The sequence below is a fragment of the Electrophorus electricus genome, chromosome 11, assembly GCF_041902795.1.
Source record: "Electrophorus electricus isolate QZ-2024a chromosome 11, ASM4190279v1, whole genome shotgun sequence".
Lineage (NCBI taxonomy): Eukaryota > Metazoa > Chordata > Actinopteri > Gymnotiformes > Gymnotidae > Electrophorus > Electrophorus electricus.
Window position 1 is genome coordinate 9,101,737 of NC_137507.1, and position 18,279 is coordinate 9,120,015.

General features: G+C 46.1%; 1 protein-coding gene across 4 annotated transcripts in view; it reads right to left on the reverse strand.

The window, feature by feature from the left end:
• Positions 1-973: 973 nt before the first annotated feature.
• Positions 974-18,279, reverse strand: part of camk1da (calcium/calmodulin-dependent protein kinase 1Da) — a 51,484-nt gene continuing 34,178 nt past the window's right edge. For 3 of the 4 annotated variants that reach the window (XM_081723016.1, XM_081723017.1, XM_027020554.3), the window contains 9 exons: positions 14,602-14,676; positions 11,480-11,618; positions 11,126-11,252; positions 8,722-8,797; positions 6,782-6,894; positions 6,050-6,128; positions 5,157-5,244; positions 4,757-5,012; positions 974-4,625 (listed from right to left, as the gene is read on the reverse strand). In XM_081723016.1, the coding sequence (XP_081579142.1) occupies positions 4,495-4,625; positions 4,757-5,012; positions 5,157-5,244; positions 6,050-6,128; positions 6,782-6,894; positions 8,722-8,797; positions 11,126-11,252; positions 11,480-11,618; positions 14,602-14,676 (1,084 nt within the window). In that variant the 3' untranslated portion in view covers positions 974-4,494. Of the gene's footprint in view, positions 4,626-4,756; positions 5,013-5,156; positions 5,245-6,049; positions 6,129-6,781; positions 6,895-8,721; positions 8,798-11,125; positions 11,253-11,479; positions 11,619-14,601; positions 14,677-14,809; positions 17,088-18,279 lie in introns of all 4 variants that reach the window. The other variant, XM_081723018.1, reaches the window with a different exon arrangement.

Sequence of the window (18,279 nt, forward strand, 5' to 3'; positions counted from 1 at the left end):
CTAAAGAACAGCAGGCTACACTGGGGACTACACTAGAAGGTAAAGCAGGAAGTTACTCTGGACACAGTCCACCTTCACAGCATAAACACTGGAAAGGAATTGGAAGGAAGACACACACACACACACACACACACACACACACACACACACACACACACACACACACACACACACACACACACACACACAGGTGTTGCTGGTTTTATTATTTCCTTATCGTTCCTTTTACTTTACTTTAAGTATTTATTATTATAAGTAGTACTAGAATTTCCTGTATATGTTTCCTGTATATTTTTGGATGTTTTGAAATTCCATTTTCCTCGTGTGGAAGGGACGGAGCGAGACGCGTGTGAATAAGGAGTTTCTTTATTTTCCACTTTAGCAAAGAACAAACGAAAAGCAGTCCAGCAGTGCGCTGGCCAGTAACAGGAAGAGTGATTCAACAACTCAGAGCAGTGAGCCACGTTAGGGCACCAGACGTGATACGCACCCTGGAGGAGAGAACCTGGGGCTTTAAACACCACACAACAAAGCACAGGTGAACATGGTCAGAAATACGCCGATTGGGAGCGGTACAGGTGCGATGTGTGTGTGTGTGTGTGTGTGTGTGTGTGTGTAGCAGTGGGCGTGTCCCTGGGGCAAGGTGCCTGACGGACCGTGACAATTTGCTCACCAGCATTTATTTCTTTTCTTTGATTTTACATGACACTGTAATGTAAGCTGCATTTTAAATGTATAAAGTAAACAATGTATAAGTATTATATAAATATAGTTTATTATTATTTTTTACATTTTATTAACAGCTAAGAGCTAAGAGCAACCACGCCTGCAGGCACTAAGAATTGGTGACCTTGTTAGAATTTGTGACTTCATTTGTGACTTCTGCCCAGAAGCCCAAACCAAGCCCTACACACATGTACGTATCCTGCCTGGCTATGCTACTCACATGCCATGTAAGTCATGGAGACGCTAGTCGTGGTCATTCAGGATTTATTAGAGGGAAAAACAACATCCATTCCTTGTTTCTTTACAGCATGGTATATAAAGTCTGATATGTGCAGATGATTGTCAAAGGCATTGGATATGCAAGCCCCATGTTAACAGAAGTTTCACATCACAGTCACGTTAGCATTCATGTGCCACTGCGAAATATGGATCGTCTTTGTTACATGCATATAGAGTATATATTTCACATTTCACGGGGTGACTTTTGTTTGAAGAGGGTTGCCATGGAGATGCGGTGATCACAAGACCTGCAATGTCAAAGCTTTTCGAAAATACATCAACACTTTGAATGTTGAATTTATAAGCGCTTCAAACATGCGTTGCATTTCTTTATAAAACCATGTGATGCCTTCATGACAATTTCATACATTTTATATCAGCGGTGCTGCTTGCCTGTCTCCAGGGGTACCATGTTGCTCTTTGGAGGATCGTCAGCAACTCTAGGGATAGGTCGGAAAAACTGCACAGTTTAGAGGGTGGCACAGATACTTTCAATCACAGCTTTTCATTTAAAGAGGCAAACGCGACGCCTGAGTAGATAGAGACATAAGAAAAATGTCATTGTGGGACACATTTCCATAGAAGTGCTTTTAAACCAAGTACTATGTATAAAATGCCCACCATTAACATGGACTGGGAGATGGACTGTGGAATGCACAAGGTTTGGTTTTGTCCAATAGTGGCATGATATTCTTGTGACAGCTAACAAGGAGACAGACAGACGCTGACTATCAGACAGTCAATAAAACATACAAAGGCAAGTGTACAAGACAGGGTGAGCATTACAAGACAGAGTTGAGTGCGTATGGGTTTGTGGGTGTGTACCTTACACTGCATCAGAGAATCAGAGAAAGGCAGCATTCAGAGACCAGGACAAGAAACATTTCATAATTTAAACATTCCAAAGATCTCTCTCACACACACACACACACACACACACACACACAGACACACATGCATACACATACACAAACACACACACCCACGATTAGAGCATGCTCTTTTCAGGAGCAACAAAACGATTGTACTGAACACAGTCTATTTACAATGCCTTTGGACCAACAGGTTGATAACTCTCGACATAAACACAGAAAAGACCACAAAAGCAAACACTCAAGAAATAATGACACAGCTTAGGGTGTATCTACATGGTTACACAAACGTCCACAGCCAGCAGTGAACCTGCAAGTGGGGGTTTCGCAGGCATGGCTAAAAAGACTGGATGTGGGTGTTGAATGCACAACTGTCCCAGTAATTGGCCCAACTCCCAGTGAACACGGCGTCAGATGTCAGGGGTTTTTCCTTCTGATCCTCTCAGCCTGTCAAATGTGCTGTGGCCATTAGCTCTTTCTGGAGGGATTGGACTTTCTGATTAAAACTCCCTGGACATGACACATACAACAGTCATAACACATTTACACTTATGGACACACACACACACACACACACACGCATGCAATCACACCCACGAATACCTTAACAGAAAGACAGAGATACATACAGAACTTCATGCATCTCACTGACCAAAGAGCAGTATAAAACCCCCCTCGACAGTAATGCACAGAAAATCGGTCGTCATTGAATTCTGTGAGTCTACTCTCAGCTAACTGCACACACACTCTTTGCAGTCTTCGTAATAACGTATTAACGTCTGGTCCATACTATTTCTTTTCCAGCAGCCATGACAGAAACTGCCAAGAAAGAGCCAACACCTTTCAACATGAACTATGGACAAAGACAAACTGGTGTACAGCAGTCGACTAGTGACATAACGAAGCTATGACTATATTATAGAAACAAATCGAGAAGACACTCCTAAAAGACAGCAATGGATGTTGCATGCAGATTCTGATGGCACTTAGGAAAATAGGATGTCACTTTCAGTCTCTCTCGGAACAGATATTCCCAACAGCAACATGCCATCCAGGCTGCAGGAGGAGTGCTAGGAACTCGGAATCACTTCCGGTCAGGGGGACCAGAACCTGTAACCCATCTGTGCACCCACAGCCAAAAACCCTGCTCCCTGAAAACCTTCTGGGCGTGAATGAGTAAGCCATGACTTAGCCCTTTTCTGATAATTTAAGCCCAAACCTTCTGGATTTGTGTTGATACAGGTCCTCTCTTATTTACAGTATACTTTTCCAGGTATTTACCATCTGGCCAAATCAAAATGTTATACTGTTAAAAGGACATTATGATTATAATTATGGCCTCACTCAGGGCCTCTGATAGAGAGAACAAAGACAAAGTTGGTGTAATGTTAAATTATGATATAAAGAATATCCCCTAATCCATCAAGGGCTCTGACCTGGGTGTCCAGTCACTATGGATGTAACTGTTCCAAGGCATGGAAGGGTTGCTATGGAGATGAACATTATGATGCCCAGTGCAGCTGTGGAATTCCCTGAGAACTCGGAACACTGGGTAAGCGAACGTGTTGCCATGGCTTTTCAGGGGCTGTGTGTGTGTACGTGTGTGTGTGTGTGTGTGTGTGTGTGTGTGTGTGTGTGTGTGTGTGTGTGTGAGCGCGCGTGTGTGTGTGCGCGTGTGTGTGTGCGCGTGTGTGTGTGCATGTGCATGTGTGTTTGTGTGAGAGTGTATAACAGTTCTACCATCTTCAATAATCACTGCTTGGGTACCTATGGTGTAATAACTAAAAAAAAATATATTTGAGGCAAAAATTAGCATGAGTGTCTTAGATGACTCATCACTCTTCTGTTGCGCCATACTGTCATGATTTAGAAAGTTGAATAAAAAGGGAAAAGTAATAAAACACACTGCAAATTCAATTAAGTTGAAGTCTGCGGTGACCCCAATGTGAGGTTATAGACCTTAACAATCTACTCACAGTCAGACACTGCAGGACACCAGCACTTCCCACAGCATTCACTCACAGCCCGGGACAGTCACACAGGGTTTCTAAAGCACTTCTGCAGGGTCACGAGACAAAACCAGAGAAAGACTCTGGAAATAAAGATGCCAAAAAAACCCATCTCTGTCCAATCAAACGGCGAGAGAAAAGAGAAAAGGGAAAGGTGGGAGGAGCTAGAGACGCAGAGTAAGAAGGTGTGTTTTAACGTCGGTCCGGCCCAGTACTACGGGCAGACGCGCTCACACTCACTCACGCCTTCCTCTGGTCCTGTCTGAGTCATATCTGCAGGGTAAGATGGCTGCTGTGATTCATAGCACATACAGAACACGCTCCTTCCAGCCACACAAGTGTCACTTCATCAAGTCTCGAGCTGGTCCTGGCCGTCCCGCCTCCGCATGCGCCGTGCCCTCCCCCCTCTTATGGCTCGGAGGTCAAATGGCGGGACAGATTGGTGGTGAGCGTTGAGTGGCGTGCAGCGTTGAGTCTCTCAGTGTTCATTATGGCGATCAGTGGGTGGGTGAGTTCTCTGCCGGTCCTTGCGGCAGGGCGGGGGGTGGGCTGAGGGGCGTGGCTTAAAGGGCAGTGGCCTCCCAACTCTCTCCCCGCAGGACCTGGCGTCACTTGGTCCCAGTTAGCACAGTGCTCACCGGGGCAACTGAAGAGGGGTGTGGCCTGCAGGGCTCTGCCCCCGTGACTGGGGATGTAGCTGTAGATGCCAAAGAGCAGGAAGTGTGGGGAGGGGCCGTACCTGGAATAGAGAACAAGGCACGTCGATGATTCACATGCATACACATACACACACACACACACACACACACACACACACACACACACGCACAAGCGAGCCACACCACCGCATCTCACAAACTTCCCACTTACAGTCTTTGCGTGCTATGGTGGGAGACTCCGTGGTCACGTTGTTGATGTGGTACTGGTTCTGGCTCTGAGCGGGCTTCTGGTTGGGGCTGGCAGTGGTGGTGCTCTGGTTAGACGGCGGGGTGGGCGTTCGCTTGGTGGCCTGCGCGCGGGCGTTGGGGGTCGTGCCAGGCTGGCTGGCATCCATGCTGCTCCCCATGCTACTTCCCAGCTGCAGACGGCGCATGTGCCTCACCACCGCCGTGGCGTTGAAGGCTTGCTGCAATGGGTATGCAAACACAACAGCACTGGTCAGGGGCTGGGGGCAGGAGGGACCACCTGCAGGACATTGGTCAGGGGCTGGGAGCGCATTTATCTCCTAGGCTGAACGGCGTCACAATATCAGCTCATGAGCAGGACTTACCCTCCATTTACTTTTTGCAAAGTTTTTGCGCATTTGACGGCTGACGGACTCGTGGATGTTCTTACAGAGCGCAGTGTCTCCAGCAATCCTGGAATACACATTTACAAAATAAAAGCACAATGCAACGCAATTAGTATCCATGGGGCTTTTACTTTGTAAACCCGATTCTAGTAGCAGGCATAACATTTCTCTGGAACAGCAGCCCCAAAAAGAGTATGCAAATCAATCAATCAAAAATCTTTTTTCCATAAGAAAAACTGTAATTCAAAAAACACATAAATAGCTAAGACAACTGATGGATTAACTGCTTATGAACCAGAAGGAGCCACCAATCAACCCTTTTCCCAAATGATGTCATTTATTCATGTTATCACTAGTCAGTGATCACTGTCGATCAAGCTCTGCCCTCCCTCTCAAACACACCTTGGTCTACTGCGGTTTCTCATCTCTGTCCCTCCATTCCTCCTAACAGCTTCATAAGTCGGGCACTACACAACATGCTAACTGGTAATAAGAATTTCAGCACACATGGTCAAACTGCCTGACCCATGTTCTGATTGGCTAGTATTTACTCAGCAGATTTCCTGTGCCCTGGACGGGAGAATCAGGATGTGGTAATGGATCGATTGCAATCTGCTCAACCCACACATCTACCTGTCTGTGGTGGACACGCAACATTGTCTTAATGCAACAAACACCATCCTGGTAGAGGATCAAAAGCACGCTGGATCTGCTGACCTTGGCTCTCTTCCTCATATGCACGCATGCATGCGTGCACCACCCAACACCCTTGCACCCTCAGATACTACAGCAGTGTGCATGCTAGATGGAGCGGAGGCCAGCAGTGAGCCCCGGCTCCAGGCCCGGCACGAGGCTGGGAAACCCAGACTCACCACGCGTGGCACAGGGCCTGTTCGCAGGAGTAGCGCTTGGCTGGGTCCTTCTCCATCAGACTGCTGATGAAATCCTTTGCTGGACAGGGAGCGAAGACAAACACCTCAGAAACGCGATGCGCCATTTCACGGCCACTTCAAGCAACCAGTAAAACACACAAAGCCACTCACTCACCCTTTAGTCATAAGCAGCCGCAAGCACTTGTTAATTCAAATATGCAGACTGATAAACATTTTTGAACCAGAAGGACCTGGTATGCGGTCATGAGAGATTAAAATTTAGGTTTAATATTACTGTTTTTAAAAAGGTACTTGTTCTGCGTCATAGCAGTAAAGAATTATTACTAAAATAGCAGTTCAAGGCAGGAGGCTTTATCAAATAACCATTACTATCCAAGACTGAAATTTTGGAAACAAATATAATAGATGAGTAATGTCCTAAAACTGGAACCAGCTGTCAGAGGATAAACAGGATTAGTAATAAGACACTTTACGGTAAAACCAACGTTTCCCTGGGTTAAAACCACAAGGTTACTCATACATAGCTATGTGTGTGTGCTTGTTAACCTATGTGCACATGTTTGTGCAGCATTGTGAACTTGCTTATATCAATACATTCCAGTGATGCTATGCCACACACACACACACACACACACACACACACACACACACACACACACACACACACACACACACACACACACACACACACACACAAATACAAATGATCACCTGAATCAGATATATCATCCCAGTAAGGTGCATCGAATTCATAATCAGCCTTTAAGATCTGCTCAAAGAGTTTGGAGTCGTTCTCATCGTAGAATGGAGGATAACCACACAACCTGAAAGAGGACACAGGAAAGACCATCCGGCTTCACTAATACACATGGACAAGGTGGATATGAACATCCTACAGTTCTGTCCTCAATCACCTCTCACAACTAGCGAGATTCTCACAGATTTTGGATGTTTAAATCACTTAAGGCCCACACCATACCACTCCCACACCCACGTAAATGCACGCATTCTCATTCGCTTGAGCAAAGCCTCAGACACGATCACTCTCAACACTTCCAAGGTTCCCTTCTGTTGCTTTGGCTTGATGTGCCAGGTTGTCCCTCTGAGTCCAGACAAGCTCTGTGGACAGCCCTCACAGAGGTGTGAGCCAAGCCTGCTTCAGGGTTTTTTATGGACTATAAGTGCTACTGGGGAAAAAAAACAAAAAACAGCTGTAGGTATAAAACTTCAACCTCCAATTTCACTCCAAGTCTGGAGGTACAAAGGCAAGAGAAATGGAAGATGCTACGAAGCCACAGAGTCTGTGCACGCGCGTGGTGCTGCATAGTAAATACATATAAGGATGTGAAATTAATTGGCTGTGGAGCCCATGGCCTGCTCGGAAAGAAGACGGATGATTAGGTCTGAGCAAACAAGCATTTTAAAACATACTTTTCCAGGAATAGGTCTCCCCCCAATCATCAAAGCAGTTAAAACGCCTTTGCCGCACGGGCGCGTCTGCTAGCCGTGCCTGGCAGGGGGAGACAGGGTGCAATTTCCTGCCCGATTTCAGTCCGATGAGCTTTGTGTTTTTCTCTCGTGACATAACGTTAGCTGCATAAATGCTAAGAGAATTAGAGCTTCTCTCCTGGGTGCCAGAGAAATCGTCACAGCTGAAAGGAGGCCAGCCAAGTGTGAGATGGGGTCAGAGGTCAGGGATCCTGTCTGGAGGCAGCTAAGGGAGGAGCACTGGCAACAGGTAGATCTTAACACAGCCCTGTATGTCAGTGTTCTAGAAAAAAAACCACATAGTAAACAAATGCAAGCCCCGCCCCCAGCGCACATTAACACACACTACTGGTGTAAGTCGTAGCAAACCCCTGCCTCAGTACAGCTAAAGGGAGAAAGCCAGGGTGGACATGATGAACTCTGATCCTGTAAAGTCTTGAGGGACTGAGAGCAGCAAGCGCGCAGAGAGTAAACATGTTTCAGGAATCTCTAATTGAGATAAATGCCTAAGTAGCCAAAATATGCTCCGTACCACGGCTGAGAGGGAGCTGTGTGAAGGTTTTATAGGACATGTCCGGGGAGGGAAAGAACAATGTACCATTAACTTATTCTCTCAAACACAGACACAGACACACACACACATACTCATGCTTGTGATACTCTCTTAATGGGAATAGGCTGAACATGAGAAAGTGACAGAGCAAGATGTAAGACAAAAAAATGATGATTCTACCATCTACCACCCTCCAAACACCACACACACACACACGCACACACACACTTTCTGGCAGGGGACATTAAATACCTTTATTAATGAATCATGCAGAAACATTAAACCAGCACCAAAACATAAACACTATATAAGGAGTGGTGTGGAAAACAACATCTGTGAGGAATCCGAAGTGAAGGCCACACAGCTCTGAAAGGAGCGAGCTTAGGGCCCTGCTCCTGGACTTCCCCTAGGCCTCAAGGGATTAATGTTGAACTTAGGCTAACCCACCTGATCCAGCCCACCAAAGCACATGAATGTTTGGGATGGAAGCTGGTAGATGTTGGGACACAGGGTTGGTCGTGGCTTTATTGTTTACATGGGCTGCCTGGTTGGGTGCTCATTTTAAACTGAGGGGAGTGGTGGGGGTAAGAAGGAACAGTGCAGTACTCACAGGATGTAGGCAATAACTCCGATGGACCAGCAGTCGACGGCTTTGCTGTAGGGCTTCTGAGCTAGCACCTCGGGAGCTGAGGAGAGGAGAGAGAAAACACATAAGCTTGGACGTATGAGCCTGGACGCGTGAGCCTGGACGCATGAGCCTGGGCACGTGAGCCTGGACACATCAGCCTAGACACGCGAGCCTGGACACGTGAGCCTGGACACCCGAGCCTGGACCCGTGAGCCTGGATGCATGAGCCTGGACACGTGAGCCTGGATGCATGAGTCTGGATACCTGAGCCTGGACACGTTAGCCTGGACATATGAGCCTTGACACGTGAGCCTAGACACGCGAACCTGGACACGTGAGCCTGGACGCGTGAGCCAGACCATATCCATTCACCTGCAGCACTTCCTAACCCTCTCAGGCTGTGACTGCACACAGAAGGAACACACCGACCGGCTGGCTCCATATACTCAGGGAGATTTCCCATGAGCATGTTGGGCGCTGGTGCAAACCTGAGTTTGGAGACCGATGCGATTAGCAGGTCACAGTAACACTGACGTGAACCCGAACAGGTAGGGGCAGACTTGTAGAGACGCTCACACTGAAAACTACAGAGGCTGTCAACGGTCCGCACCCACACAGCTATCAATCCCAGCATGCACCAGGAGGCTGGTAGGGTAGGTCTCGACTCGCTCTCGTCATCTGACAGCTTGTTCTCTTTTCTGCCTCTCCCTCTCTCTCCCCTTTTCCCTTCCTCCAGTCAGGAAACAAGCTTTCATTCCCTCCACAAAGGCCTCTATTCTGTGCTTCAAAGCCCATCTAATCCTAGACTGGCCTATTGTGTTGGGAGGAGAGCGAGAGCGATGGTGCGCTTAAGGACTCCGCTGCTTATGAAAGCCGTTCGGAAAAAGCGCTCTCAACATGAAAACCTGAGGCAGACTGTCATCACTAAGGAGAGAGGCAACTCTAAACAGAGAGGCAACCTCCTTAAGGTGGTAAACACACACACACACACCTGCATGCACGCACACATGTATATATATATATATATGTATATATGCATTTATATATATATATATATATATAGTGGTAATAGTGGTAAGGGTTTCTGTAGCTGCAATGTGCATTGTAAGGCATCAGCAATAAAATATGAATGTCTGTTGAGTCGGGCCAGCGTAATCTTGCCGTAATCTGGAGTAATGAATGGATGAATGGAGTTCTATTCCCTGACACCTATCTGTAGTAGAAGCATCAGCACAGTTCTCGCCATAAGAGAAGTGCAAACTGTGAGAGAGAGTGGGAGGGAGGCAGAGAGAGGGAGAAGACTGACATCTTTATATATTCTCCTGTGGAGTGTAAATCAAGTCAAATCTAAAATATAGTGTGACAAGAGTGTGAGACCACGAGGAGGAATACCTGGTGATTTAACGTGCACGCACGTGCATACACACACACACACACACACACACACACACACACACACAAATAGCAATTATCATAATGATGTCAACAGTGTATTTAACAGGACCAGCTTTATTTATCTACTTGGAAAACTCACACTTGCAAAAAAATAAGCGACAAAGATCTCTCTCTCTCTCTCTCTCTCTCTCACACACACCTGTAAAAGAAAAATGCAGCACAGGGCAGTTCAGACATCAGCACATGCTCCCAGTTCTGCCCACTGTGTGTAGTCACGGGTGTGCTGACGACACTGTCACCATGAATGAGCAGACGGGACAGGAAGACAGAATGTAATCACAGTGGAGGCCTAAGAGGTCGTTACCTATATGACCCAGCGTCAAACGTCTGAACAGACTGCAGAATCAAGACCAGCTAACAGCTCTCAGCATCTACTTCCATTATTATTCTGATATAAATTATGCTGTAAAGTCTTCTAACTTTCATCTTTTCCAAACAATGCAAGTTCTGTCCACAAAATAAACCCAAAATTAATTATACAAATGTGATTATGTGGAAATAACAGCAGAAAATCATGCGATAAACTCTATCCACACTGCTTTTTAAATGTAGCCTTCTCTGAAAGCGGACTGACGCTTAACTAAATGTTAGAGTGAGCCTCCAAAGCTGAAAAACACCCCCTGAAAAAAGACATGCTGTTGGCAAACGTGTGTGAGAGTGACTACAGCTCTGGTATGCTGCACCATGCCTAGCCATTCTGGCTCAGAGTGGTTGGGTTGCTCTAATCTGGAGGCTGTGATGAAAAGGAGCTCCAGATACAGGACACACACACACACATGATGTTATTTAGTCAACACCACACACGCGCATGCACACACACACACACACACACACACACACACACTGGGCACATGTGACCTTCACAACATTAAACACTGATGAATTCAACAAGCTCACACTGGTGTCAATATGAGTGTGTTTCTTCCCTTACCCACATATCCTGGCGTACCACAGGCTGTGGACATCACGCCCCCTGTGCCTTCCATCTTAGAAAGGCCAAAGTCACTGATCATGATCTTTGAGCCGTCCTGAGGGTTAAAATAAAGTAGATTCTCTGGCTGTGGAGGGAGAGAACACACACACACACACACACACACACACACACATACATCCACACAAGAAAGGTCAATTAATGTGCAAGAATGTAAACAAGTGTGAGTGTGAGTGTTGGGGAGGATGAGGGGGAGTCAGTGTGTGTGTGTGTGTGTGTGTGTGTGTGTGTGTGTGTGTGTGTGTGTGTGTGTGTGTGTGTGTGTGTGTGTGTGTGTGTGTGTGTGTGTGTTACCTTCAGATCTCTGTGTACAATGCCCATGCTGTGCAGGTAGTTAACTGCGTCCAGGACCTGTCTGATGAGCGTACTGGCATCTTTCTCTGTGTAGAATCCTTTTTCCACAATACGGTCAAACAGCTCCCCCCCTGAAACCCTACAGAGAGAGAGAGAGAGAGAGAGAGAATGCAAGAGACAGAGAGAGAGAGAGAGAGAGAGAGAGAGAGAGAGAGAGAGAGAGAGAGAGAGGGAGAGAGAGAGAGAGGGAGTCCCAGGACGTCAGCATAAAGTAGAGAGCTACAGAAACTACAGATGCTGGCGGACAGCCCGCAGCTCCCAGCGAAGCATCTCTTAGATGAGAGAGTGACGTGTGAGAGTGCATAATAAGCCTTTATAATAAACCACCACCAGGGGGTGTTAGAACTTAAGGAAACCATATCAAATCAAGCCCTATGAACACCATTAAAACATCAGACAGACTTGCTTCAAAAGCGATGGCATAAGGCAAGAACAAACCCACCCATCCAAACAGCAGGCTACATTTTTTATTTCATAATCAGCTGTTATCGTGACCTTTTTCTATCTTAACATTATTTTTTTCAGTTCATCAAATGAATATTTCAGAGGTTTAACGAAGAAAAGCAGACTTTCATTAGAACAATGTTTATGAAAATGAATAATTTTATCTGCCGCATGAGGTCTGCAAGACTGATCTTACAGAACGGCCAAAGCTGCAGAGAGGAGGAGCGTACAGATACGTCTTAAAGCCAAGAGAGATGATAGTCTGGGTCTGGATCTTAGTCCAAAGTGTAGCTCTAGAGATTAGTCTATAGTTTGGGTCTGGAGATTAGTCTAGAGTCCGGGTCTGGAGATTAGTCTAGAGTCTGGGTCTGGAGATTAGTCTAGAGTCTATATCTAGAGATTAGTCTAGAGTCTGGATATAGAGATTAGTCTAGAGTCTGGGTCTGGAGATTAGTCTGGGGACACTAATCCGGATGTGCTCCACTTTGGCCACTCTCCTTGAGTGTGTGATCTGCATGTGCGTGTGCACTCAATCCCGGAATTTAAACAGATGGTACAGTAGGACCCTGAGGGAGCGGGCAAGACCTCCAGGCTGTCTCCGGAGTACTGTCCACATCCCTGTCAGTATCCTCTCTCTCTCTCTCTCTCTCTCTCTCTCTCTCTCTCTCTCTCTCTCTCTCTCTCTCTCTCTCTCTTACACACACACACACACACACACACACACACACACACACGCAAACAGGCACACATAAATCATCCCTAAGATACATTTTACTTTTCATTCTTAAACACACAAATGCTTGCACATACACATGCGCAACCATTAATGTGAAATGCACGAGCAAGCTCCTAACGAGCTATCAAATTAACACTGGAATTTAAATTCTAATTAGGTTTTCTAAGGGGGGGGGGGGTGAATTGAGTTAGATCTTCTCCTGTGGTGCCCTCTTCTCCCACCCTCTTAGCATGAGTACCTAAGAGTGCTTTATACGCTACTACGTCAATCAGCTGCATCAGCTTAAACACTGACAGCAACCACGGTAACACGCTTCAATGTTTCATACACTTTTAAATGTATTTCTAAAGCCTCTGTTCATATGATTTCAAAACATTCTTTGTGGCACAAAAGATCTGTCATTTGATAAGCATTAAGCAAGAATAGGTTTTGGAAATATATATATTCTTAACCACAGTTTAATTACAGTTAAATACTACAAAAACCCCACCTGATCAGAGGTGCGTGGGTGCGTTGGATCACATAATGAGTGACCGTAGCATCACCCTATCACCACGGACACACCAGCTGGCTGATATTCAAGAACTCAGGCTTTCGTCATCATACAGCTAGGCTTGCTATCTAATTTAAACAGTGTGTTTGAAACTTATCACATCCAGTGTTTGCATGTTCAGAGCTGTATCAAACAGCTTTTCTATCTAGACCGCTAATGCTAGCTGGTTTACAGCTGGAACAATGGCAGAGTGAAGTGGTTTGCTGGTCGAAGCATGTCCTTCTCCTTCTGAATGGCACTTGGACCTGATGTCACCTATTCCATGATTGTCCCGAGCAATTCAAATTGACACAAGTTTGTGTGTGTTCTAGCGTAAATGTGTGTTAACCGTACAGTGAAAGCCTCCTCCTGTCCTTTTTTCTTGTGCTCCTTCTCTGTTACTCTTAGATTTCTCTCAACCCTTCTCTCTGCTTTCCCTCTCTCTTTTCTCAGCTTCAATAGCCACACACACACACACACACACACACACAGACACACACACACACACACACATATACACGTGCACATATTTCTGAGATAAAGCGCTGGTCAGTGGAAGGACATTCCTCTCGGTTTGTCTCGGCTTATAGTTGGTCAATGTGACCTTTGATCCCCGTGTTACTGGTACTATGTCCCATTTCTCAGCCCAGACTGCCTCACCTTATCATGATAAAACCATTACACCTGGGTAAAGATCACACTGGCCCACAGCTGACTGTGTGTGTTGTGTGTATGTGTATGTGTGTGTGTAGGAGTGTGTAGGAGAGTGTGTAGGAGAGCTGAGCCACCCACAGTTTCTAGAAACCCCCACAGTGGAAATTGGCAGTAAGTTCTTGAATACCAGTATGAGAACTTTATGTGGCATTTTGCCTTTCCAACTCCTCTTCCCCTGTAGGTGCAGCGAAACCCCTCTGCATGTAAACTGAAAGCAAATGCAAACCTCTGCTGCCTTAAAAGGTGCAGGTGAGTTTTTGCTCCTGACATTAGGCTGTTCTCCTCTGCATCTGCATGCCGAAATAAGTTTGATTGCTCACATTATGAAGCATTAGTCTTCTATTACATCCCCTGTGCTATTAGAGCACCAGATCACTGGTAAGGATTCTTATTTGTTAACAAGGTCTAATTACTGTAATGGCCTGCTTGAGTGGCAGAGCTCCACCTGCCATTCTGGATTTTACACACACACACACACACACACACACACACACACACACACACACACACACACACACACACACACACACAGATACTGAGAAGCTTAAATTAATCAGTATAAAAGCCTTCCAATCATAAAGTATCTAATTGACACTCATGCAGTTATGCACAGGGTGAAATGTATTGCATACTTACAGTTGCATTATCAGATACAGGTGATCAGAGCTTTCGTAGATGTCTTCTAGGGCTACGATATTTTCATGCTTAATTCTGAAAAGAAGGGGAAAAATAAACTTGAGACACACATATACACACACACACACACACACACACACACACACACACACACACACACACACACACACACACACACACACACACACACACATACACACACACATACCTCTCTATGCATGTACAAGTCCTGGGGCAGAGAGGGTTTAAGGTATCCTCACAGTAAGACTGCAAAGGTGTTGCTGACATCAGTATTTTAAGTCCGAAACACTACTGGGGTTATAAAACTGATACTTAGGGGAAGAAACAAACGAAAAGCCAAGATCACATAGATGCCATGTTGAGCTTCAAATCACGAAAGGTATTTGTCAAAATAAACTGGGACTTCTGAGCTCTACTGGGACTGAAATGTCAGTCTGTTGGGTGTCCATGGCAAGAACCATGTTCACTGCACAGGAACTCACGAGTAGTTGGGAAACAGCTCTACTTAGAAAGCACGTTGTGAGATGGACAGAGTGCGGCATGCGAGAAGTTTCCATCTGGCAGGTCTTTTCCCAGCCTCAGTGGAAAGCTTCAACACGGCATTTGACAGGGAAATCTCGGAATGCCTGCTTGAGCTTCTCAGAACTGAACTTGACCGCCGTAAGCTGCCGGGTGCCGCAGGAATGCCCACCACACAATGGACAGCTCACTAACACCATGGCTAAACATGGCTCAGCCTTCCTCCTCCCTCCTTTTCTTGCTCCACATCCATTTCTTCAGCACCTGTAGTTAATGCCTCTCTCTCTCTCTCTCTCTCTCTCGTCATGGTAACGGTTTCGCGGTGGATACGTGCATGCAGAATTGAGCGCTGCATTTTAAGCGATTGCTGATCGTCTTCCAGCTGGCACGGCAGGCCAGCCAGTGACACGAGCGAGCCGGGACGTGAGTACGCTCCCGCGGATAATGGAGCCCGTGCAGCACGTCAACAGCTGGAAGACGCGGAAAGGGAGACGCTGGGCTTGCTTGCACCAAGCTATTACCTGTGTGGCACTCACAGTGCACGTACTGAGCAGCAGGTGCACGGCTGTAGTGCAAGCAGAGCATGTGCACGGGAAAAGCAGACCCATGTTTGCAGAGAGGGGGGCCCTCTCATCTGGGTTTCGGATGATCAGAATGATGCAAATGCAAAATGCGGGCACACATCATAAGCTGTTGTTGATATAGCTTATGTATGTACAGGCCTCAATATCTGAGCCACAAGTAGCTATAAAAATGTTGTGTCCTAATGCCTAGGCGCCACTAGACTCTGGAACTGGTTTCAAACAACCGGCAGAGAACTAATAAGTGACTTGGAGAGTAACATTTATTTTCTAAACAAGCTTCAGAGAAAGAAAGGAACAAGTCTTTTTTTTTTTTTTTTTTGAAATGGGAAGATTACCTGCACATTGACATTTTTCTTTTATGAAAACACTGATTTTGTTTTTTCAATTGAGCTGTTTGGTGAGGCTGTGTTGTTTGAGTTGTTTGAGGCCGGTACCCGTGTCGTGTTTGGCAGACTCTCTGCTCCCTGTCCTCCCCTCTCGTCCCACCCCTGACAGCGAGTGGGCAGGAAAGAGCAGCATGACTCAAGTTCTGTTTCTGAGACCATGTCCTTTAATTACAGAGGGAGCGACGCAGAACAGACTGGGGGGGGGCATGGAAAGGAAGAAAAAGAAAGCGGGACTAATGGAGAGAACATCCTTATCCATGTTCAAATAAAAGAAAGAGAATTTCCACAATGGCTTGGCATGACAGAGCAGTAGCAATCACAATTATGTATCGTTGTAACAAACGAATGTGAGAAGGCCTAACAGATCAGTTGCCTTTCCTTTTTCAAATAAGCATGAGATCTCTTGCTGGGTGTACGAATCATGGTGCCCAGCGTCATCATGGGGAGTGAACTTGTCTGGCCGGCGACTGGGGTTGGAGGGGTGAGGGGTGCTAGCCAGCGTAAAGCAGGGCGTCTCATCACAGTGAAGTACAGAGAACCGTCTGTCACGGCATCTGCAGATACTGCAGATGCCATTTCTTTCTGCATATTTTCCTGAATGCATACTGTTATTATTCTTTTTTTATTTAATCTCTCTCTGGAGTAAAATCCTATTGATTACGTTTGGAGAACCCTCCCTCAGAAGCATGCCATAAAGATTACATCTGAAAAATAAATATACCATCACACACACACACACGCACGCACACACACACACACATACACACACAGATACACACGCACACACACACACACACACACACACACGCACGCACGCACGCACACGGGCGCACGCACGCACACACACACAAACACACATACAGTGTATGTGTATGTCCTCATTTAGTGTAAGTCCTGTTATTCATGTGTATTTCCTTAATCTAATAACAGGCCTATGGTGAGATGTCCTTCACGCATCTGGTTGCTAAGATATGACCTGAGGAAGACGGAGACAAAGCAGAGCATCAGTCACCTGAGCACGATTGCCGTGACAACTCTTAATCACACCTTCATAGGAGAGAAAAACCCTCCCAGCAAAAATCACACGGCAAACACCCAGGAGCAGACTTTCATATTCATTATAGAGCCGCACTGCACTGGCTATGGTCAACACACACACACACACTCACTAAGATGTGTATGTGTGTTTTTGCATGCAGCACAGTCCGCATTGTTCACATCTTGGCGGAGGAGTCTCACCTGTCTTTTAAACTCAGCATGACACAGGACGCTTTAACCAGCTACCCTGTGATGCAACATGAAAATCTGTGCTTTGGCGTGAACCAGTATACCAGTTATCAGATCCCAGTTAGGTGGGGGCAATGTTCTCTAAGTATTTTCCTTTAGCTTCCTAACCTGCGTGATAATAACAGCATTTATTCATGGAGCATGTGATCACGCTGAGCTGTCCAGACCACCTGTCTGGTGTGGGTTCTACTAGCAAAACACAGAACATCAAGCACAAAAGAAACATCACTTTCCATAATATCTGAGTGGGGGAGTGTGGTAGTGATACGTTTAGATTTTGCTAATGTACTGCGCTCTGTGTTCATAATCAATCTACGTTAAGTATTACGAAAACTTCATGTCTGACCTTCACTGCGCTGGAACAGGGATAACGCAAGGATTGCTAGACAAGTGTGGCCAGTGAAGGGTGAGAGCACCCACGCGAAGACCTTTAAAGAAGGTTCTTCTTCTGAGATGGTTTATGCTGAATAAGCACATGTTCTCCGGCTGTCAGCACTAAAACTTCACCAAGACTTTGCGTGTTTCTTCATCAAAGCTAAAAGGACATTATTATCCAGCACATGGAGAAATGAACACAATCGCAAAGTAGCAATCAACACATGAGCTGACAGAAGACCTGGCGAAGACCCCACTGAGAAGACCATGGCCTTGGTGTGGGCAAAGCCAGGCTGCCGTGAGTCAGGCCTGGACACACTGTGGACACGGGCACTGTGCAGGAGTACTGGGAGAAGAAGCTCTGATGCTTGCTGGCACTTCTCTCTCTCTCTCTCACACACACACACACACACACACTCCCATGAAAACAGATGACACAGTAGCCATAGAAACAGGGGTTAAATGGCAGTGAAGAAGTCTACCAGGTGCCCAGTGGAGGTACATGG